This window comes from Pleuronectes platessa, chromosome 4 (assembly GCF_947347685.1).
Source record: "Pleuronectes platessa chromosome 4, fPlePla1.1, whole genome shotgun sequence".
NCBI classification, from domain to species: Eukaryota; Metazoa; Chordata; class Actinopteri; order Pleuronectiformes; family Pleuronectidae; genus Pleuronectes; species Pleuronectes platessa.
In genome coordinates, this window is record NC_070629.1 from 22,043,151 (window position 1) to 22,066,870 (window position 23,720).

General features: G+C 43.8%; 2 protein-coding genes across 2 annotated transcripts; one reads left to right on the forward strand and one right to left on the reverse strand.

Annotated features, from left to right (window-relative positions):
- Nucleotides 1–1,278: 1,278 nt before the first annotated feature.
- On the reverse strand, nt 1,279–3,153 carry htr1aa (5-hydroxytryptamine (serotonin) receptor 1A a). The gene has a single exon (XM_053421201.1). The coding sequence runs from the start codon at nt 2,883–2,885 to the stop codon at nt 1,605–1,607; it is 1,281 nt and encodes a 426-aa protein (XP_053277176.1). The 5' UTR covers nt 2,886–3,153; the 3' UTR covers nt 1,279–1,604.
- A 13,803-nt stretch (nt 3,154–16,956) lies between these two features.
- Nucleotides 16,957–22,977, forward strand: rgs7bpa (regulator of G protein signaling 7 binding protein a). Its single transcript, XM_053421204.1, has 6 exons — nt 16,957–17,168; nt 18,036–18,202; nt 20,946–21,076; nt 21,303–21,447; nt 21,758–21,828; nt 21,960–22,977. Exons 1-6 carry the CDS (start codon nt 17,019–17,021, stop codon nt 22,049–22,051), a joined length of 756 nt encoding a protein of 251 aa, XP_053277179.1. The 5' UTR covers nt 16,957–17,018; the 3' UTR covers nt 22,052–22,977.
- Nucleotides 22,978–23,720: the final 743 nt, after the last annotated feature.

Consider the following 23,720-nt stretch of genomic DNA (forward strand, 5'->3'; position numbering starts at 1 on the left):
AAAGCATTAACTCCTCACACGGGAGAAGCTCAAAGGAGAGAATGTTTAATTGATAACCAAAATAATCTGAAATGTTTTTCTGTCGATACACAATTAATTATTTAACTCAACAATTTCAGTTCTAGCATAAATAGATTGTCACTGTAAGAACTGAGACCGCCGAATCAATATGGGATTTTATGGAAGGTGTTTCATGATATGAATCTATTATTTTATCAATCACACACGTTTCAATGATGATCGATGGATTCATCCTTTGATTACTTCCTGTTTAAGTGTCTGCTTCTATCCCTCTCTACCCTCAGAGACGCTGTCTCATCAGTGCGGTGATGCAAACCCAACACGTTTGCATTCCACAGTGTCATGTGTCTCACATTATCTGTCCGAGCTCGGCCGAGCACCCGGCTGCCCGGCACCGACTGACCCGCGGTGCCTCTGGAACCTGATGTGTTGCCCTGACAACGGGCCAAATAGCCACCCATCTTGTGTGGCAGGCGCAGGCCTCACCGGGGCTTCTTCGTGATAGTTGTTTTCCTCTCCTTCTCGCCCCTTTCACTCTCTGACAGTCTTTATCGTTTCATCTAAGTGGATTTGTGAGTTGGATTTGTTGACAGAAGAAAGGTGGTTATGCAAAGAGGAGGTTTCCTGCATCTCTTGTCTGTTATGTGATTTTACATGCACTATATACAGCTGAGATTTGTCTTCATGTTGATGGTGTGTAAAGTGCTTAATAAACCTGTTTGGAGAATGTACTGTACAATACAAACAATAACAGATGTGTGATATTTCTCTCTTGAGTTTTCTCCTGAGCAATCCTTCTTTCACAGTCTGTTTGTTTCTTTCTCACGCACACATACACGGGAGAGACTGTGATCATATATCATAAATGTAATATCAGCCTCCATTTTCAGGAAAAATAAGTGACCCTCTCCACTTGCTTTTGATTTTGAGCGTGGTTTGATGGATCTACAGTGGAGACCTCAAACACACCACGCACTGTTAACCTGCTCGCCCCCTCCCATCATCATCATCAGTGCGGCCTGTCAGTGCAAATTGATAAGTCGTTCACTGCTTTGCTTCGTCAACAACACAGTAAATGGTTCACTCCATGTGATCACAGCAGATGGAGATGTATGATGATGAAGACGGCGCCCAAGTGAAACTGTGATCTTTCATATATGGGGCCCTGTGTCATCTCCTCTGGGCTCATTTACTTTCTTTTCTCTGAATAAGAAACTGACTCGTGTTGATCTTAAGGACAAACTTTGACTGCTTTTATTGTTTTCGGTGCTACAGAGCTCATGGTGTAGGACGGAAATCGTGCGTGCCTCATGGTAAAAATGCATGGAATTCGGCAAATGACACGTCTTGGATGGCAATACAACGATGGCTGCCGCCGCGTAAAGGCTAAATACTGTAGCTACAAACACTGAATAAACATGAGCTTGTACATTAAGAGCGATAGTTCCTGTCATGTCTCATTTCATCAGCTGACCTCAAACACACACAGATAAGAGACTGTCCCTGAATGAAAAGTCTGGATGTTCTTTTTGCAGTTGCACACAGTCCGCTCCTTCACTGCGCGTGCCAGTGAACACGTGGGCTCACGGTCTGTGGAATTTGCATTTGATAATCTTCTTGAAAGCGTTTTGGAAGTCTTTGTTGAAGTAGGCATATATGATGGGGTTGAGGAGAGAGTTTGAGTAGCCCAGCCAGTTAATGACTGCGCCCAGCCACTCGGGCATGTAGCAGCTCTCTGCGCAGAAAGGCAGCACCAGCGCCACGATGAAGAAAGGCAGCCAGCAGAAGATGAACGTCCCCATGATGATCCCCAGCGTCTTCACCGTCTTGCGCTCCCGGGCCAGCGCGATCTTCCTCTTCGCCCCCGAGTTCTTCTCATTCATGTGCTCGTAGCCCTGCGAGGACTGCGGGGTGTTGGGCAGAGGCAGGTGCGTCTTGGAGCTGCTCAGAACTTCTATGATCTCCAGTGACTCGCCCTCCTCCCCGTGTTTCACTGCGCCGTTTACGCACGGAGAGCTGGTTTTGGACTCGTCGCCGCGCTTCCAGCCCTTTCCCCCGGCCTCCCCGTTGCTTCTCTTGTGGAAGATCGCCGGGGACACGGTTAAGCACTTGTCTGACCCTTTAGATTTCTCTGGTTTCTTGACCGTCTTTCGAATCCGAAACCGGGCAGCTTTGAATATTCGCCCGTACAGGACCAACATGAGGATAAGGGGGATGTAAAAAGCCCCGAACGTGGAATAGATGGTGTAGCCCGGGTCCTGGCTGATGATGCAGGCGTCAGGGGTTGCTCTGTCTTCGGCACTTCTCCAGCCTAACATAGGCGGAATAGAGATGGAGAAACCAACTAACCAAGTCACACTAATCAAGACCGCAGCTCTCCTCGGTGTCCGTTTGTTTACATAGTCAATGGGGTCAGTTATGGCCCAGTACCTGTCCAAGGCAATTGCGCACAGATGCAGGATGGATGATGTGCAGCACAGTACATCCAGTGAGATGAATAAATCACAGATATCCTGTCCCAGTGTCCATTTGTTCAAAACCTGATAGAGGGCAGCCATAGGCAGAACCAGAACCGATACCATTAGGTCTGTCACGGCCAGAGACCCGATCAGATAGTTGGCCACATTCTGGAGCGATCTCTCCAGGTAGATGGCTGCCACGACGCACGCATTGCCAAATATGGAGCAGAGGATGAGGGACCCCAGGAGCAGGGATGTGATAATCTGGTAACTCAGCTCCAGATCAGGCAGAGATCCAGACCCGGTGCCATTCTCACCCCCGTCCCAGTCCGCAACCACGTCCATCCCGTGAGGGTACCCGCCGGTCGCGTTGCTCCCGTTGCTGCTTGTTGTTATAAAATCCATAGTGCGACCACACTCGGAGCGCAACTTTCCCAGAGCAGTGTGTGTGGGGGGGCGGGGGGTACACGCAGCTGGACAGATGTGCCGGACACAGTCAGCCCCTCAAACTGCTGCTGCGGCTGCTCTCTCTTTTACCGGGGTCCATCGGAGTTACCGAGTTCGTGCCGTCGTTCTCAGGACGCATGACGCAGGCGTGTTTGTGAGTGTGTGTGATTGGGGGTTGTGTGTGCGTGTGTGTGTTGGAGCCCGTGAGTGTTGACAGCCGGTTTGCGCTCACTGTTACTGCGAATCATCTGAGCTTAGTGGCGCCGTGAATTCATTTATAGCAGCAGCTCTGGGTACGTCAGACCCCGAGGAGGTCGTCCTGGAGTTTTGTGCGTGTGCCCCGCTTGTTGCTCAGTTCTTCACCGCAGACAGCCGAGGAGGAAGCCGAGCTCTCCTCTCTCTCCTTTTTCTTTGGACTCACTTATAGCTATAGCATTTCGTGGATGGCTTTTTAAAGGGTAGGTGTCAGCCAGGACGAACACCTATAAACGTATTTAATAACAAGATATGAAAGAACAAGGCACATTTGTTGGGAGGGGGGGCTGCTTCAACTTCAAGTGGTAGTATCTGGATCTTTCATCACTTCAAATGAACGTTGAATTCAACTTGATGTGAAACAGATGTTTTTCAATTGGTAAAGGAGCTCAAAGAGGAACTCAAAACACGAGTTCGGTCAAAGTGCTGGTTCGCAAACTGCTCTATTCCTAACCGAGAAACTGAGAGAAAGGTAAAATGCGTAAAACAGTGTTGAGACTGAAAGCTGATTTCAGGACCAGGGACAGCGCCATGTCAATAGAGAGAGGAAAGCTGCTGCCATCTGCCGTCCACAGCGGGTACTGCACCAAATCATGGCTTCTGATCTCACGACTGCTGGTTCATCCTGAAGTGAGAGACTGTGGGAAGGGTGAGGCAACCGGGAGGGGGCTGGGCTGTGGCTGAGGGGAAATGGTGGGATGATATAAGAGTGGGAGAGAAACTGTGTGTGTGAGTGAGAGAGAGAGAGTGTGGGGGGATCCCTTGAAAACAATAATTGCTATTGCCCCGTATTATATTGCGAGCAGTGAGAAATAAAACCAGTGAGGAAATACAGGTGTGCCTTATGAGGGACGAATGGAATGGATTGTACATTATATGATAGTAATTTTCCACTCAAAGCACTTTACACTGAGGGAAAATTACTCATTCACATGCACATTCATACTGCACTGCTATATATAGTGGCTCTCTATTATAGATCCCATTCACACACTGCCAGGACGCCCATCAGAGGCAATTTTAGGTTTTGTTTCTTGCACAGCAACAACTCAACGTGCAGAGGCGAGGAGCTCGGGATCGAACCGCTGACCTTTTGAGCCACCTCTTAGGGAGTGGGGAGCTCGGTCACCTGTAGGATAATTATTTAATTCAGAATTTAAAGGGGAAAGGGAAATTAGAAGGGGGATTTTAAAATGGAGAATAGTGAAAACAAAAAGCTGACACATTAATGCTCATCACAGTGTGTTTGTTTGCAGGGCAGTAACGTTTGCTGTCTGCATGACTGGATTAGCCTGGTTCCAGGCAATGCTTGTAATAGTAGGATTCAACACCACTATACACAAAAAAAAAAAAATATATATATATATATATTGTGTGGCATCATTTCTCATTTGCAAACTGCCCCTCAGATCCTCTGATGAAGCTTTAATGGTTGACCCAAACCTCACCTTGGACCTCAAGCTGCTAAATATATTTCTGGACAGAGGCTTTTAAGGGATCTTTTGTAATTAGTTTCAGAATGTTTATATATTCTCTAGTCGTATTGATTTAAACTGCCATTTCTATTTGTCACTTAATTAATCCATAATGTCTTATAAGGTATATTTTCCCTCTTACTTGATGACAAAACATACTGAAGGTTTTTTTATTATGTCTTTTGGCACTCGTCAGAGGAGAAAGACAGAAAACATGGGGTGGTGGGAAAAGGGACAGCAGATCCTAGGCCAGAAACAAAGTATGTGAGTGAGATTTTTTTATGTTTAATTTGAATACTCATCACTTGTGATCGGGTGAGAGAAGGGACAGTAGTTCATTGTTATAACGACTTGCATGACTTGTATTTTCATCTTAGTACCACTGCAGGTGAAAGCCGTGTCACCTCATGGGTTAAGTAGGGTCTCTGTCCAAGAGCTCCAGTTTCCTGAGGTCTTCAAATGCTTCAGATCACCATGTGACAACTGGTTTTCATTTTTAATTTGTGAAATGTCCGTTTGAAAGAGAATTTGAAATATCCCAAATGTAAAATGAGAAGCACTACCTTACATTATCATTGTAAAGTCTTGCTCTGTCCTGTAGGACAGTGCCCACAGGGGTGAACATGTGATCACTTTGAACATTTTGTGAGCACAATGAATATGTAAATGAGGCTGAACAATTAAACATTAGAATAATCAGAAGTTGGACTGGTGTTCACCAAAGAACTAAAAATATATACTCAATATTAATAGAAGTACTGTTAATACTTAGTGGGTCAGATGAATTAGAGAATTTAGCAACATAGCCTAATATAAACTAACCCTAAATAAAGCTTTGATTTCAGACTTTTCCCCTTAACGTTAGTTTCTTCTTCTGACAAATAATATTTTGTTCTCAACCCTTAGATTCTATAATAAGAGACAGTAACGCCTGTTGGGGAAGAAAAGAGCGATTGAACAGGTTCGACTGACATTTTTCATCTAAAACAGTTTCTCCTTGTCTAGAAGTTTCTTATGTGCAAGTCTGACAAAGACGAGCCAGAAACAAAACCCGGACATCAAATGAAGGAAAATGTATTATATTTATATGACAACTACACACACACACAAACAGTCACACACATAAACACACTCTCCCTGTGCTCTGTTTATCAAGTGGAGAATGAAAAAAGCTGACACCATGGTATGGATGTGATAAAAAAAAGGTGGCTCTGGCTTTTTCATCTTATTTTGTGTGTTCAGTGGTTGCATAGAGATGTTTTCTATAGGTCACACAGGACAATAGTGAGGCCGGGAACTGTGCAACTATTGTAATGCGGCTCACCAGAGGGACTTTGTCTTTGTCAACAGTGTGGAATGTCCCAGGGGGCTAACAGGTCCAGGACGGACCAGGCCAGAGGGCTTCACCGTGCACCTCCTCTGCACTGGAACAGTCCGTCGAACTCTGGAAAAAAGAGTTGTCCTCTTTACGTCCAGAAGAAGTTGGAGGCAGAAACAAGACTGAAGGAAGGATGGCAGGGGAGAGACCAAGCTAGCTGGTTGAAGTCACATCAGACACGCTCTGCTGGTGCCTGAGAGGGCTGCAGGGCCATCGCCATGAGCTGCCATGTGGGGGCCTCTGGTGTGAATGGATCAAGCAGAGTTGGAAGTCAAGGAACTGAGGACGCCAGTGAAGAAAGAGAAACGTGCACCTCATGTTTAAAGACAGTGAGACCTTGTCTGAGGAGTGCAGATCCAGCAGGAGAGGGGAGGTCGAGCGGAGGGGAGCATCTGATGAGACCTGCCCTGCCGGGGAGGAAATCCCACAGGAAGACCTGCAGAGAGGACGGAAGAGGACGATGGAGAGAGGACAACCAAGAAACTGAGGAGGAGAGACACTTTGTTGGACATGTAGAAGGAAGGGACAGAGGAAAACAAAGGCAGAGGAAGACTGAGAGAACTGAGACACATGGCGATAGAGGGACAGGAAGCACTGGAAGTTCGTCCAGCTGTAATTCTTTGGAAGCTAGAGAAGGATCACACAACTTCCAGAGAGGACACGCATGTCTCAGAGCTCTCAGTATTGCCTGCTCCCAGACCACCCCGATCAATTTAAATGCCCAGTCTCCTCGGCCCAGGTTGAGAGCCGGGTCTTCTTCTCTCCCTCAGCCTCCAATCCAATCCAGAACTACACCTCTGTCTCCTGAGGGGCGCCCTGCAGGAGCCTCACACCGCCACCCGCTAAGTTCATCCAGGGAGCCAGATCCTTTCTGGGTGGGGGTCAGAACGGGGGCAGCAACTGGGAGATCATCGCAGAGCCGTCATAGCACAGAGTTAGGAGAAGAGGAGGAGGGTGAAGAAGAGGAGGACGAGGAGGTGGAAGATGGCGAGGAAGAAGGCAGTGGCGTGATGGATGTGATGAGTCAAGCCGTGACCCCGGCAGTGGTGCCGCCCTGTGTTCCGTTTGGAGAGAGGAGGATGATTAAAAGAGAGAAAAACAGGATTAAGTGTCTGAGGAGGAGGCAGAGGAGGAGGGAGAGGTGGAGACAGAGTCAACTGGAGAGCAGACAGGTGAATGACGCAATCAACAGCCTTCTTATTACGACTCTCTGCTGAAGTGTTCGTTTAACAAATATCTTGCCAGTCAGGAACTACAGAAGAGGTGATTAAATGAATGTATATTTAGTTTGTTCTCCCATTTCTCAATTGATACAATAATCCTACGTGATTTTTTTCCTTGTGGTCACTGAAAACCCGGGAGATGAAGGTTCAAACATCTACTGCAGAATGAAAAACGATTAAATTCATCAAATCAAAGGTTCTTCTTGTCATGTGGAGTCTTTATCAGCAGCAGACTTCACACAGAAGCAGAAAACCACCACATGCAGTGGGTCTTTGATTTGGTTGTTGACTTTAGGGAACAAGTGGACACAGCAAAGTGAAGTATTTCAAGTGATGCTGTGAGATTTATATAGTCGACCACCTCAGCACTTAAACTACCTAACTCATCCACTTAATGGTCTGTTTGCCTTTTAGGGATCGAAGGCTAATGCAGAAAAGAAAGCAAAAGCTGCCTGTGTGTTTGTTCGTGTGTGTGTGTGTGTGTGTGTGTGTGTGTGTGTGTGTGTGTGTGTGTGCTGTGCGGTACATAACAAAAAGTACAAAAATATACTACGTCTCACTGTATTTATACTTTACAGCATAGAGTGTAGCTACTGGACACATTTATACTCTCTACTCTCAACGGCCCTATCAGCACCAGGCTCATCTCAACAGCCATTGTCTGTGCGGTTTAAAGTGGGGTCACATCTGAATTAGTTGCACGATGAGGCTTGGGCAGAGAGCCCTTCAAAACCGGGCAGACAAAAGAGCAGACTCCGTTCTGATTGGCTGCTGCAGATCTGCAGTCGTGTCGGCGGGTTGAATTTATTCTAACTGGCGTATCACAGACGGCTGAACGGAATTAGCTGCTTTGACACTGAGAATATCCATTTCTTAATTCTGCGTCCCCTCCTGCTTATTGCATTGTTTTGAGCTGAGAGCTTCCTCTCTCTGGCTCATTGGAGGTGGTGTGTTGACGTTAAGCCACGATGTGGTTATACACATCTCAAATACTCTTAGCAGATAGAATTGTGTCAGTTTGGTCACCATGAATCAGCCCAGAGGAAAATGCATCTATTTGAAAAACTTCCCAAACGTACCCAACATTTATCGCACACGTAAACTATGATGTGTTTTCAGTAGAGTGTATAACTCCGATGAGCCCTGCACCTATTCTGTTGTTTGCTCTGTCATAGTTTGACTCAGTGCTGAACCCACATTATCTCACTTACATGTTGAAATCTCACATATTTAAATCCGCTGGGTTTGTATTAGGATCCACACTGAATATCAGTCTGCTTGATTCATGCATGATTCCTTGGGAAATCAGTGAAAGTGTAAAAAAAAAAATTGGCACCAAAAATTAAATGGGTTCATTCTTGTTCCATTTGAGGAAAACTGTTCTGTAGTGTTTGTATAATCGTGCTGCTGATAAACAAACAGACAAACCAGTGACAGAGGTGTAAACAAAAACAGCTTTGTGGAGTAAATGATCAAATGTAAGAAACTCAAGATTAGTTTCCTGTTTTATCATGTGTACACAAGCAGAACTGTATAGTAATGTAACTTGTGGTTGAGTCAACACAGGGTTTGTCAGTGTCGCTGGTAGCATAAGGCTAGCTCCTTGCATCTGCTGCCAGTCTCTATGCTAAGCTAAGCTATTCGTGCTCCATCGCCCCATGCAGCTCCACATTTAATGCATATTCAGAAGTTGGTATTGATCTTCTCACCAAACTCTCAGACAACCACTGAGTAGGGGTATTTTTCCAGTTGTTTATTTTTTTTTAACTTTGATTTATTCATGAGAGACTGAAATGAGCTCGTCTGCTCATTTATCATTATCAAGGTTTATTGAACTTGCATCGTGTTATCTTTGCTCTGTTACACTTATCGCCTCCTGGGAGCGGCCCAGTCCAACCACAGCACTCCTGCTATCAGCCAGCATCACTACAGCTCGTAGGAGGGCTGCTGGCAGGTCAACAGTAGCTGTTCTCATTCAGGTTTTTCTGCTTTGTATGGACCTGAACTCTCTGATCACAAAGCCTCGTTCAGATGTCAGATATGTACTTTCAGTTTCGACAAAGAAGATACTTCTTATTCATCTCCCGTCCTAACTTTAATGCTTCCCTGTTACTTTGCCTACTTGGTTTGTGGAAAAGCTTTGCTGGAGGTCAAAGGTCAGAGCAGCAGTTATTATCATTTGTGTTCCCACAGGAAGAGGTATCCTGTGTGGTGTGAGACGATTAGTGCTGCATTATTAGACGCTGTCGGTCTAATTGCTGTTATAGAGAAGCTGAAATGTGGTATAAGTTGCAGTAAGTTGTTTAACGGTGGAAGAATTATGATTCCTTTATGTTTATTCAATTTCAATTATTCAGTTTTGTGTAAGAGTAGCTCCTACATGAAGCTCCAGCCATGCTACTTCTTTTATTCTACTCTTGATTTATTCATTTGATTTGTTCATTTCTACTTCTCCATGATGGTGAACAGGTATATTTATCTATATATGTACACATTTTAAATGTAACCAAGACAAAGCTGCCATGTTACAGTGCATGTAACCAGGGGAGAGCCTCGGAGCCGGTTATAACCTGGGATCCACACGCTCTGGAGTCTCTCCTGTGTTAATGACACACATTGGGAGGCAGGGCTGGTGTGACAGGGAACTCCCTGGAGCTCCCCCTGGGTGAGAGAGTGGTAATTACCCTGCACGCACCCCCAGGCTTTCTCAAATCTCAAGCTTCAGACATTGCTCCCCGGGGGTCTGGGGAAACAGGTCCATGGAAGCATTGGGGGGGGGGCCCGCCCAGGCTACTATTCTCACAACGAGTTCTGATGATTCCTCTCCTGTGAGTAAAAGCTGGGATTTGGAGATGTGAGGCCGAATGTGGATTTAGGTGTAGGAGCACATGGGAGAGACGTCACGATGAAGATACTGAAGAAGAGGAGAGAGATTTAAGGGGAAGGGGCTGCCAGATGAATTGTGCTGCATGAAGTAAAAGCTTACTACTTTAAAATAAGAGGGGATTGACCATGAGCAGTGTAAACAAAATGTTTTCTATCTAGCAGAATGGCGTCTGCCTGACCTCTGAAAAACCTACGATAGATTGCTCAGTAATAAGAATATCCTGAGATGCTGCTTCTGTTTCCTGTGAAGTGGATGCAGGTTGAACTTCAGGGTCAGATTGCTCTCTCTGTGTTTGTGCTGTTCAGTAAGATGTGAGAAAATGAAGATGGGCGCCTCACTCCACTTAACTCACACCTGACACACCCGACGTCTCTCACACATTATTCTGCTGTACAGGCAGGTGTCAAAGACATTTACACACTGATAGGGTCAAAGAGAAAAGTACCAAGAACAGAAGAAAAAAAAAAAATCACGTAGATTTACTTGCGATTGGTGCAGTGACATCTTGTCGTGTTAATTTACGCTTAAAGCCTTGTGTCTGGATGGTTCTCTGTTATTCTGTAATATGTCTCAGAAGTTCGCTGTAGGTAGAAATTTTCTTTTTTAATTCCCTCATTGCACCAGAGGCTTGTGTCAGAGATCAGCTTTTAACTCTGTACCCAAAAACTGAACTCTGAAAGGTGAACTCGGTTTAATGAACTTTGAGTTTGTGCATGGTGGTTGTCAATGGAGCTCCCATACTCACCTTGGGAACAGGTAGATAAAATGCAGCGCTTCCCTTTTAATCCAAAGAAGCTAGAAACATGAATCATGACACTGCACATTAATCTTAAAAATAAATGGCAGCAGCAGTGAAAGATTCCTGTGTTACATCACCAGACGGCCTCTCACTCACAGATATCCCATAATGTCCAATATGATATGTAAACTAGGATAGGGACGTTCCATCAGTGCCAACGATCACACAGAAATTATTATTCATCTGAATGCGTCTGAATATTCACAGTTTTTTAGTTTTTTTTATGTATCTGTGCAGGGGAAATGCAGTGTTGTCTGAATGTCTCAGTTTTATTCTGAGTTGAGATGCTTGTTTCTTATGTTGATGGATGATTGATCAGAAAAGAGGTCATGTGAGTAAAAAAGAGTAAATGTCCAACAAACTAATGTCCAACCAGGATTTAAATTGTCTTCCAATACGAATGAGCTGCAGTGTGTGTTTGATATCTGTAAGCTTCCTGCCAGCGAGAAGGTTGGGTTCACACACGGAGTTACAGTCTTCTCGGTTCCTGAGTTTCCCTCATCTCAGGATTAACACACTCTGTTCACGTTTTCACCAAACCTGCTTTCTAAATCAGACCCCAGGGTCCAAGTAATCACAATACTGTGCTCAAAATGAAACCTTGGATTTAAATTGAATGGAGTTGTGAAGTTGGAGAAAAATTTAGTTTTTATTATTGTCATATTCTCATCAAATCTCTCTTTTTTAAAGTATTTGAATTATGACACTAATCCAATTTGAATCTCAATCCAAAACATGAAAATCAGAACTACATCTAATAGTTCTGATGTCATCATCGACTTGCACGTGAACACATGCGCGTGTGAATCTATGCACATAAATATTAATCTGCATTAAGTAGCATCTCTTTAGTCATGCAAGGAGACATTTGTTCACAAACATGGATGCTCTCCCCTCTTCACCCAGAGTTCCACAGGAAACCCGTCCAGCAGCAGCAGTGAGGACGAGGAGGACGTGAGCGCCGGGGACAGAGAGGGTTACATCTGCGCTGTGTGCTTGGACGTGTACTTCAGCCCGTACATGTGTCACCCCTGCAACCACGTCTTCTGTGAACCCTGTCTGAGGACGCTGGCTAAGAACAGTCCCACCAACACCCCCTGCCCCCTCTGCAGAACCATCATCACGCACGTCTTCTTCCAGAAGGGTGAGCTAAAGGCCAATAAGGACTTTATTCTTTAATCTTCCTACTTATGCCTCTCTTCAGTAGTCTGGATCAAATTATAGCTGCCGGTCAAATGTCTATTAAAAACTAACCCCATCATGACTCAGTAACATTACTTTCAGATGAATATAATGTTAGAAAAGACGCATAGTTACATGTATATTTGCAGCTTGATGACGTGTCAGCTGCATGTGAGCAAATGGGCCCAGCTGCACACGTCCCACAGGGAGCACGGTAGACCTTTAGTTCAGCTCCGACCAGATGAGTAACACTGAGAGGACGGTGTCCCACACAAACTGAACATTTCTATCCACGCTTTCTGACTTTTCTGACAGAAACGATGAGCGCTATTTCAGGAAACATATTATGATGACTTAAGTGAACGCTATACACTGTTTTAACACAACACAATACTGTTATATCATGTGCACTTTCATGTTGCACACAGATATGCATATTTTATGAGACCTCACGATCACTGCACACTGATTACATGGGACGGAGTCTGATTTGGTCAAGTCCATGAATGAGTAATGAAGTTCTGTGATTCACAGTGACCTACTTCTGGACTTGTGCAGGAGGAGAAAATGAGCGGCAGGGACTCGGTTACGAGAACTGCAGACACACTGAGGACTCTTGTTGGTGATTAGGTGACAAGGATGGTAGATTGCATTCTTGTTTTGATTACCAAAGCCAAGGTCACACTGAGACAGAACAAGGAGAAAACGAGGGAGTCGAGTGCTGCTTCATCTGCTGCTTCTTTTCTTGTTCTTTCGTTTTGAATACAATGAGTAAATCAAACATTATCTCCCCAGCCTGGAGACAAGAGAAGGCGTGACTGAGATGCCTCTACATTTGCCTCTTTGTCTTTCTCACAGAGCTGAACCAAACGGCGAGAACGTTCTTCCCGAAGGAATACCTTTCCAGGAAACAGAATTTTCAGAAAGCGAGTTGTGCCAAGTGGCCTTTACCGAGCTGCAGGAAACTCTTCCGTATCTTCGGAGGCAAGTTTCTAAATACTGTCCCCCATGACTGTTGTATTACCTGTGTTCAACTCCAGATACTCTTCTATATATTAGTTCAAAAGACTGTGGCCTGAAAGAATGACCACACCCAACAAAACATCAAAAGGCACTTATTGTTGTAAAATGAATAAGCCATTGTAACTTGAGATTTTATACATTTTAAATCACCCACACATTTTAAGTGCATATAATCAAAACCGTTCTCATTGCTCACTGTAAAAACATCAACTTGTAAATATTCCTACTGGATTCTTTTAGATAGATGGGTTTCATGGACTTTCAGGAACTTTAATTATTGTGATGATGAAGGTGATTAATCCCAGCAGCAAATTAACTACAAAATCAATATCAAATCACTGGCCATCCACCCAACTACAATTAGTTTCAGACTTTTAATTATAGTTTCTGTAAATGTTATTCTGCTTGTTGTTTCTCTGCTATTTCTACAGTAACAAATATATAATTGTGATTGGCTACAATGATCACATTTTTTATTCTGGAGCAGCCTTAGAAAACAAACAGGTAATGTGTGTGTGATCACAGAAGGTATGCATTTTTCTTTATTTCATTATTTGCCCAATTTCCCTGAAACCTCACTGAGCATGTGATCTTGGCTTCTTCAATAGTAACCTGCCATTTTTTTTTCTTGTCAACATTGGAATCCATTCTCACATACTTACATTAATACAAAGGGAAAATTAACGTATAACTATTTCACAGTGTTTTTTCATCACGTTCTTGGCTGGAATGTCATTTTGAGTTTCCTCATTTGTCGCCTAAACCAGGTTTCCAGCGACAGCCCAGTCCCAACGCCAGACGCCAGTTCTCCCGTGGAGGAGGCTTTCGTCTGGATGCTCTGGACTTTGAGGACGACTCTGGAGGCTGGCACTTCGACATGGACATGGTCATCATCTACATCTATTCAGTCAACTGGGTCATCGGCTTCTTCATATTCTGCTTCCTCTGCTACCTCTTCTTCCCTTCTTTTTGACGCTGCTGGAAACAGTGAGATCAGAGAGAGAGAGAGGGAATAGAGAAGACACTCCAGGACGAGGGTAAAGTAAGGTTAAAGGATATATATATATGCAGTATGTGTATATGTACACTGTGGGTATGTATAGATTCCAAGCAGGTGGGATGGAGTGGTGGAAGGAAAACAACAGTGTACCAGCTTGTTGTCTCTCATTAATAAATGATCTAAATGGGGAAATGTTGTAGGGTCTGTTTGGGAATGTTCTCTTTTCTCCGTCTCCACATGATGCTCCTGCAATGTGGGTTGCACAACATGTCCCGTCCCTGTGGATGCAAGTTAGTATCATAGGCTCTTAGTTGCAGTGCTTTACTTTACACTCAAATAAAGCTTTTCTTGATAGCAGCACGGCCAAGTGGACTAGACTTTTAGTGACATATTCATTTCTAGACATTTAAATTTGAATGGAATTATATGATAGTTATAATTATAACTAATTTCTCGAGTAGTATAACTGGGCTTTTATTAAAACTCAGAATGTAAGAGTGCCTCTGGTTAATATCCCCATTAGTAATACCTAAACCTCAATATAACAAAAAGAAATAGAGGAGTAACATGAGTAAGCACTTTTTGGAGTCAGTAAACAAAATCAAACCAACATTTTGCTCTCTGGTGGGAATTTGCACCATTTGTTTTGTTGTTTTATGAACTTTTGTGTTTAAGCTCATCGCCGTACATCACATCCTTACTACTAGAATATTTGTAAATGGCAAATCATCTTCATTTTTGTAAATAATATATCAAAAGTGTATATTAATAGTTGAGGAGGAGCTAAACATATACACACATATTAAAACATTTATTATGAACCCATTTTACATTTGTTTTAAATATGTACCATCAACTATTTAGTAAATAAATGATATTTAATATAATGATCACTATTGTTTTTGTTTTAAAAAAGTGTGTTTAGAGTCGTGAGCTAATGAGTCAGGTGAAGGAGCCTGGTTTGTTGACAGATGGATGATTTGGGGCCATTGTTGGATCTCAGCCTTCAAAAGTGGCGCCGGGGACGTAACATGTAAAGTGCGTCTGGTGCAGGACACCAGGCAGCTCCAGATATTCAGTATTTGTGCTGATTCTATGGAAAGAAACGACTCTTCCCTTTGCAGGAGTTTCGTGATGACATGTTCAAGGCTTCAGTGCAAGAGTTGTTTTTTTTTCAATTTGGGGGACGAGCAATTTAACACTGATTACTGTGTGTTTTATTTACTTAAATTGAATGGACGTATTTGGAATAAAAGCCATTTAAGATGAATCCACTGGTTTACTATGAAACCATGTTTACACTTTGATTTCTTCTCAGAGATCAACACTCAAAAAATCTGCTTACGACCATGTGCATCTCTGTGTTAATGCTGCTGTGGGCGAGTGTCTAAACACATGATGATGGCGTTTATAAAACTTTCTTTGTGTTCACATTTGTGAATACATCACAACAGGGATGTAAGCACTGAAATGGAACAATTCAAAAATATCCTCCACACATTCTCCTCTTTTACCTTTTACTGAAAATGACCCAAAAATAAATCTACTAAAGTAAATTACAGATGCATGAAAAAATACATCCCACCATCCATGTAACTAGATTTAGGTCACAATAAGGATTCAAACCATTGTGCCAGTGGTTATCAATAGGTAACTGAAGTGTGTGTGTAAAGTGCATTGCAAACACAAGGCAACAAAGGGGTTTCAACATAAATTATTAAAGGCGTCATGACAAATTGTAAGAGCAACAAGAGACAATACAAAAAAAGAGGCATTTAAAAGGAAATTCAAACATAGAGAATAAAAGATGAGAAATAATAGCGTGAAAGTAACAGCTTGAGATGAATCATCATTTGATTTAGGAAACAGGAACGTGTTGCAGCAGATCCGCAGTTCACTGGGAGCTTTACTACATGTGAGGATCATGAAGAAGTCTAATGAAGTGCACATTAACATCGCCACTGTGGTTTGCATGTGATTGCACTTGTTCTCTGGGTGGAGACAGGGGCTCGGTACATGTCAGCCTCTCCCAGGCAGCTTGAGGAGGGGGTCTGACTGGATGGGCCTGATTAGTATTCCGTCCTTTGGGTGCGCAGTGTTTCCAACCACAGAGCCACGTCAGGCCTGCAGCGGCTGCTCGTCTCCCTCCAAGGTTAGAAACAGGCCCCGGCGACGAGCCCGAGCCACCTGGAGCTGAATCCGCAGCGAGACGCCAGGATCTAACTTCTGTCTCTCTCCCTCTGGTGGGGACGTTGCGCTGCTCTCCGGCACAGGGGCGGTGAGGAGGCTGCGCGTCAGCAGGGACATCGGCTGCGCTGCGAAGAGAAAGATCGCTATCGCCCCGTCTGTACACTCGTGCTTAATGGAAACGCGCAATCCCAAGAAATGGTTGCATCTGGAGAGTGTCCTTGAATGCGAGCGTCTCCTCCCGACATCGGCGCGTCAGAGGCGACCCCTCAGCTAGCTGGAGCCCTGGGTCTGGGTGTGAACCTCCGCTGTGCACCGTGTGCTGCTGGAGTGAAGGTGACTCGCGCCCCGTCGCAGTCGAGGCAATGCGGAGAGGAGTCGCAGGCGCTCATCCGGCACTTTCTCTGCGCTCCGAGGCTCGTCCGGGAACTGACCCGCTCCTCCTCACGCACTAGCCGGGAGGAAGACGCACAGATACACCCGGAGAGAACAGTCGAGGTAGTGTTAGAGGGGGAAGGTGAATCGCTGAGGAGAAGGTGAATACTCAGGTGCAAGGGGAGGGGGGGGTGGTGTGTAGAAAGTGGTGGAGTTTGGAAGGAGAGAGGAGGGGTGGAGGGGGGGCGAGCTGGATCGGACAGAACCCGTTCCGTACTAGGGCTGTTTTGGTAGTGGGTGTGTATGCATGAGTTCTGCATCGAATGGGCGCAAAAACCGCCCCAGATCCGCCGGGAACATCTTCCAGATCGGCAAGCCTCCGCACCGGGAGCCCGAGAGGAGGGAGAGCACGGAGAGTACCCGCAGAGCCCAGCGCGCCGTGGCCGACTGCAGGATGGTAGGTCTGCGACACGTCGGATGAGGATGCTATTACCCCGCAGCTTTCTTTCTTTGTGCCATAGGACGCTCGGCTGTCCCGCGGATGCAGGAGACACAGGCTGCACACACAGAATATTTTAAAAGAGACTGCAACCTGGTCGAGCCTAAAAATAGCTGTGTGCATTTGCGTTGCTTTGTCGAAGCCAAACTGATCGTCTCTGCGATTTGCATTTGCATGGTTATTTTTTTTCCCCCTTCCAAATTTGCCTGAATGTACCGGATGATCCGCGGAGGTGCATGTGTTCGCGATCATGGCAACATATGTCCTGTGTTTTGACAGATGCGGGCAGCGGGGATCATATGTGTGCAGCCTGCTTCACGCTGTCATACATCAGCGAGCGTCATGGAGACTCGCTGCTCGTGTACACCTCGATACAGCAGGACGCTCTGCAGGAGGGATTAAACGAGATATTTGTGCACCAGGCGCAAGACCTGCGGGCTGCATGTGCAAATATCACAATTCAGCATAATGGCATCAACGTCAAATATTTATATAGTAAAAAAGGTCTGTTCATGCATGCACGCTGACTTTGCAGACTATTTGATGAATCTCGTTTTTCAGCACATAATTCTGGATATGTGCAGTGTTGCAAGTTTTGAAATACAACTTCTGCTGAAGCATATCTCTGTGCACCTGCAGATTATTTATACCTATGGTGCACAGAAAGAAAATAGAACAAGGCTGGTCTTTAATGTTGAAAAGTAAATTGCATGCAGGCTAAGGGGAAAAAAAATTGACTGCAGTGACCAGAAAACACGTTCAAGCACAAGTGTAGTTTGTTATATTCCAATAACGTGTTGTTTGTGTGACTCTATCCTCTCAAAGATCGTCCAGGAGTTCAATACACTTGTGGCTCTGTACCGTGAACTGGTCATCTCCATTGGCGAGATCACTGTGGACTGTCCGTCTCTGCGGGCCGAGATGCTCAAGACCAGGACCAAAGGCTGTGAGATGGCGAGAGCCGCTCATCACAGCCTCTCCTTGATATCTGGGTGAGTTTGGCACAGCCCCTGTCCACGGTGCTAAAAGTGAACACCTCTCTGCGCCTGGAGGAAGTTGTAAAAGTTGTTCACGTGACCTCTAATGTGCACGAGCATACACACTTTTAGGCATGGGCATACTTGAGCATTCAGAAATCATCCAAGTGTCTCAATGAGAATAAAACTAGTGAGTGTGAAGAAGTGAGGGAAAGAGATTGAGCAGGAGTTGAGCTTTTAAAAACCATGACATCTCTAATGGCTGCAGAGGTCAGCTTTAACAGGAAGCAATCACAACAACAACATATTGCATCTGACCACGTCCCATTAGCCGGCACTAAAACCTTAATGCACAAAGTGGAATGGAAGTGGCAGATAATAGTAATGTGGAGACAATGATTTGTTTTGGATTGTTGCTTTCAGTTTATTGTGAGACTCTCTCTGTGTGTGTGTGTGTGTGTGTGTGTGTGTGTGTGTGTGTGTGTGTGTGTGTGTGTGTGTGTGTGTTTAACACTGCAGAAATAATGGATGTGCTGTTGTTTTCTAGTGTTCAGAGTATCTGAATCTTGGGTTTCTTCTTTCGTCGTTAACCAATTATCCCATAAAGACACTCAGATTTGAAGTTGTTCCACTATCACCCAGAGAAAGTTTTCTACCCTAAAGTGCTTTCCAAGTGGTTAGTTTATGATAAATGTCTATTTTTGGTGAAAGACTTTATAGAAACCAGACGTGTCTGTTGACTTTGCGTTGAGCACAACAGCTCCTCCACATTGGTGGCAGTAGAATAAGGGCAGAGTGAGGTTGGGGATTTGAAATTCCTCAGCAGGGACCAACTTATACTTAAAAAAACCATTAGACTGAGAGAAACCAGTGGTGGGAAGGATTTTTAAGGATGCGTGCTATGCTATAGCTGCCAACCAGCCAGGCAGTGTTGCAACAGAAGCAGCTTCAGGTTTACTCCAGCTGTACAATAAAAAACTACAGCTGGAGAAAATCCCTCCGATATTTCTTATCAGAATGTGTTTGGATCTGTTCTCCGCTCTGCTCTGCTCTGCTCTGTAACCTATTTCCTGGCTCAATAATTAATCCACTTGTTATATCTTACAGTGATGCAAGAACGCACATCCTTCACTGTCTGTTACATGCATGACAAAATCTTACCATTTAATATGGGGCGGCTTTGAGCTGCATGTGCGTGCAGTTCTCATATGGTTCACCAGTAAGTTTGTGTGCTGCATATTCCCCGTCACGCAGAGGCACGCACCACACAGCATCCACTGAGGAGGGGGGGCAGCATTTTATACAAAAGCTTTCGCTATGTATTGTTTGAAATTTAAATAATTTATACTTTACACTTTATACTTAATTAATCAGCTACTTAGCTACACTTGTCCCTTCAATACAATACATTCATTCCTGTGGTTGAATCTCCCGCTGCTGTAGTAGCTTCACAGAAGAATCAGTGGACATCATTTTATAATCCTCCCCACCACGTACCCTAAACACATCCGTAAAAGCTGCACAGGCCGTTTCAACATCTGTCTCCACAACTAGACTTTGAGCTTGAGTTAGACAGCACAGATCATTCCCCTTTAATCGAATAACACCAGTGTGGCTGAATGGTGAGAGCCAATAAGCAGCAGAGCATCGATGGCAGCTGTGCTTTAGTGACTGTAGACGGCAGCACTGTGACACATCATGGATGGGGAAGGAGAAGCTTTGCCGACGGACGAGGGGAACGCGACAGCAGGATCTGTGTGAAAAAATATTTGCACCAGGTGCAAGTTTCGCACCTTCGTCGCTGTCACTCTCCCAACGTGATATCACACCTGCCTGAATATCACCTGCTGGAGTTTCCCCTTTGAAAACCAGATTCTTATGATTGTGAAGCGACTGTGGTGTCTCATAAAAGCCAGAGATCAGTTCTGGGTAAATACCAAAATATTCCGATGCAGTTAATGTTCTTTCTCAGTGCATTTTATCCTTGTATTCTCACAGTGACAGACAGGAGAGATGCAGCAAGTAGTGATTTAAAGTTACAGAAACACATTATTGAAAGCACAGCTGTTCTCTCATCTGAAAGTGTTCATTGCGGTGGCAGATGGTAAACCTTTTCTCCACATTTGAGTCTACCTGCCCTTCAGGCTGTTGATAATGTACCCACAGACATTCAAACTGACCAGGACTTGTCCTGATAACTTCTTTTGATATTTATAAAATTAATATATAAGATATTTAAAAAATAAAAGCATTCTTGTGACAGTTATGGTTGGCTGAAATGACGTAAAAGATGCACATGAGGAAAATTCTGTATTCAGTAATTGTCTGAATAACAAATGACAAGACAATATCAATTAATCAATAATAATAATAATACTAAATAATAATAATTAATGTAATGGAAGAATATTTAAGGAATAATTAATTTGGCCAGAATTTGACCGTTGCTACTTTTACTTTATTACTTACGATACTATTGTTTAGAAATTTACATTTATTTTAAGTCATCCAGGTTTTTGCTCTTTTTTATTTCACACTGTCTAGAAGGATTGTGCTGAACATTACTCCTTTGAGTTGCTACCAGTCAAGTAAGTGGAACTAAATGAGGCTGAACTCAAACGCAGAGACACAAAGAGGTGATCTATGAATATCTGGGTAATAAATCAAGTCAAACCTTTTTCCAAACACTGTAATCCTAATCCATGAAGCTGATCTTCTTGTGCAGCATCATCAGGTTTGCCACTGTGTACTGTTACAGGCCGGAGGACGGGGAGATCCACCCTGAGATCTGTCGGCTCTTCATCCAGCTGCAGTGCTGCCTGGAGATGTACATCACAGAGATGCTCAAATCTGTCTGCTTGTTGGGATCCCTGCAGCTCCACAGGAAAGGTGAATACACGGAGAAGCCTCATTGCAGTAACAGGTGTGAAGGGTTGTTTGTTACTATATGTGGACCTCGCAATACACTGGTGACCTTCGACTTTGCTCCCGTTTAATGAACTTTAGTGATTTGAGGTCAGCTCTTTTCTTCTTTTGCCTGCTCTCCCTTTCCTTCTGTTGCAATGGCTGACGTGGCAGCACATGTTTAAAAGTAGCTGCTCCATGTGTGCTTCAGGTAAGGAGTCCTGCGGCCCTCCAGGGGTGGACAGTAAGATCGAAGAGAGCTCAGACATCCCCATCTTGGAGGACACGTCTTCCTCCCCCACTGACTGTCCTCAGCTCTACTGGCTCGTGGCTAACGACATAGAAAACATTGAAAGGTAAGTAGGAAATAAGTGTTGTGTGTTTGCATTTGTTTGTTGAGGTGTGAATTGTTGTACATGGTTATATTTATTGATCAAGCACGTGTGATCAGCACATGATGTTAAGTTTGCACGTGAGTAATTTTTTCAGTTTTAATGACTTTGCAGGGTTGAATGATCAAAGATGCATTAATTGTTTGCAATCCAACATCATTACATTATTAACAGGCAACGATTTAGTCTTTATAATACACACATATATATATAAAAGCTTGTTTATTTGTTTCACAAATTCAATTAAAAAAAATCCTTATTTGTGTTATTGCAGGGACATGAGGGAGATGAAGAACCTCCTCAGTAAACTCAGGGAGACAATGCCTTTACCACTGAAGAACCAAGGTAAGAGAGAAGCCCAATACTTTCTTCACCTTCACTGTCTTTCACACAAATTAGCACACACACACACACACTGATAATAACACTATGGCTTCAAAGCTAAAACTAGCCTCCCCTGTGTTGTTGTGTTGCAGACGACAGCAGTTTGCTGAACCTGACTCCCTACCCACTGGTCCGACAGAGGAAGAGGAGGTTCTTTGGGCTCTGTTGCCTGGTAACCAGCTAAGGGGCCCCGCCTTCGTGGGTAGGAGGCGGCCACAAAGACACCATCACCCACTGTCCTTCACCACTTGTGTCTCCCACCAATCTATTACTGCCATTTTCAAATATATCGTCTTTTTCTCTCTTTTTTTCTTTTTAAAGGCTACCCATTTTATAATTTTATTTTGTAATACAAATAAGAATTGTAACTGCAATGTGATGAAAACAAAAGTCATGAACTTATATTTTAAGATATTTTGCAACGGATTTTTCTTGTTCAGTGTATAAGAGAATGAGAGATCCATGTTCAATCACTTTCAAAAATCGGAGAGAATGAAGTTAGGATTCACGTTATAAAAAGGGAATATAACTGTTAGTTTTTGTCAGAAAAAATGTGATGCGTTATGAATTTGTCGCGTCTGAGGTTTGACTAAGGTGTCTGACTAAGTTCTGCCTTTGTCAGCCTGAGGTGAGAACACAGGTTTGTGCCGAGTAAGTTTGTCGTGTGTCACAATCTCTATTTTCTGTTTCTGGCTGTTTTTTCTCCTCGATGTACTTAATTTAGTCTTCCATAAACCAAGAACCTGTACCCAACTTTAACTTTCCAGCTTTGAAACAGAATATAAGATACAATACTCAAAAAGAAAACTTCTTTGCACACAATATCTATCTATAAACCGACACATTAGACTTGTATATACACATACTCTTTACGCAACGCTCTTGGAATTATTTTCAAAGTTGAAGTTGGTTAGTGGAGAGTCTTTTGGTTGAGATGAGCAAGGAGGGTCTCCCTGTGTTTGAGTCAATCAGTGCAGACACAGGGCAGGCAGCATGGCTCTTGCTTATTAATGATAGTGATCGATGTTTAGGGCACGGTGAAGGTAAAGTAGTCCAAGCTGATTTAGGTCATTTTACATTGTTAATAAAACTTTTGTTATTGAAATCCAATGGTTTGTCTCTTTGTAAACTCCTTAAATGTCCAGCGGGGGGAGCCTAACCACCAGAAGACAAACTGAGATTAAATCCCAATAACTCACAGGAACGAGCCGGACACCTTCTTTTGCTGCTGGATTTATGTATTTATTTTCCAGGAAAGGAAACACGTCATGGTTGATCAGTGGTGGACATGGTTTCACCTAATAAATCCTCATTAAGGTCAAATCAGAGTGGTGGCACATGTAACCTTCACCTCAATTCAATTCAGTTTTGGTTGTATAGCACTAAATCACAACAATCTCAACTCACTTTACATTCTAAAATGAAAACCATGACATACAAACAACAGTTCCAGCAATGAGCAAATAGAGAAAATAAATCCCCTCAGCAGGAGGAGACCTCGAGCAGAACCAGAGTCAATGTGGGCGAACCATCTGCCTCGGCCTGTCGGGATGAGCGGAGAAAGGTGGGGGAGAGGAGAGAGCGAGAAATACCAGTAGCAGTTGTGTAACCGTCATATTTAAGCTCTGTCAGACTGGTTGTCTAATGAAAATAATCAGTGATATTTATAGATGTAATGATGTTATCAATGATAACAGCACCTTACTAGTAGTAATAAGAAAAAGAAAAGGAAGAAGAAGCAATTAAATAATAGTAAGAAGAATCAAATGAAGAGAAATATTAAGAAAAAGGAAGGAGAAGAAGAAATGCTGTGGAGGTGTTAAAGGTTCAGTGTGTAGAATGTAGTGACATCT

Bases quoted from the DNA above. Each gene is read 5' to 3' on its own strand.
- rgs7bpa (XM_053421204.1), top strand. From the start codon at position 17,019: ATGAGTTCTGCATCGAATGGGCGCAAAAACCGCCCCAGATCCGCCGGG. The intron at 21,077-21,302 runs GTGAATACACGG...TGTGTGCTTCAG, and splicing joins CCTGCAGCTCCACAGGAAAG to GTAAGGAGTCCTGCGGCCCT. The intron at 21,448-21,757 runs GTAAGTAGGAAA...GTGTTATTGCAG, and splicing joins GACATAGAAAACATTGAAAG to GGACATGAGGGAGATGAAGA.
- htr1aa (XM_053421201.1), bottom strand. From the start codon at position 2,885: ATGGATTTTATAACAACAAGCAGCAACGGGAGCAACGCGACCGGCGGG.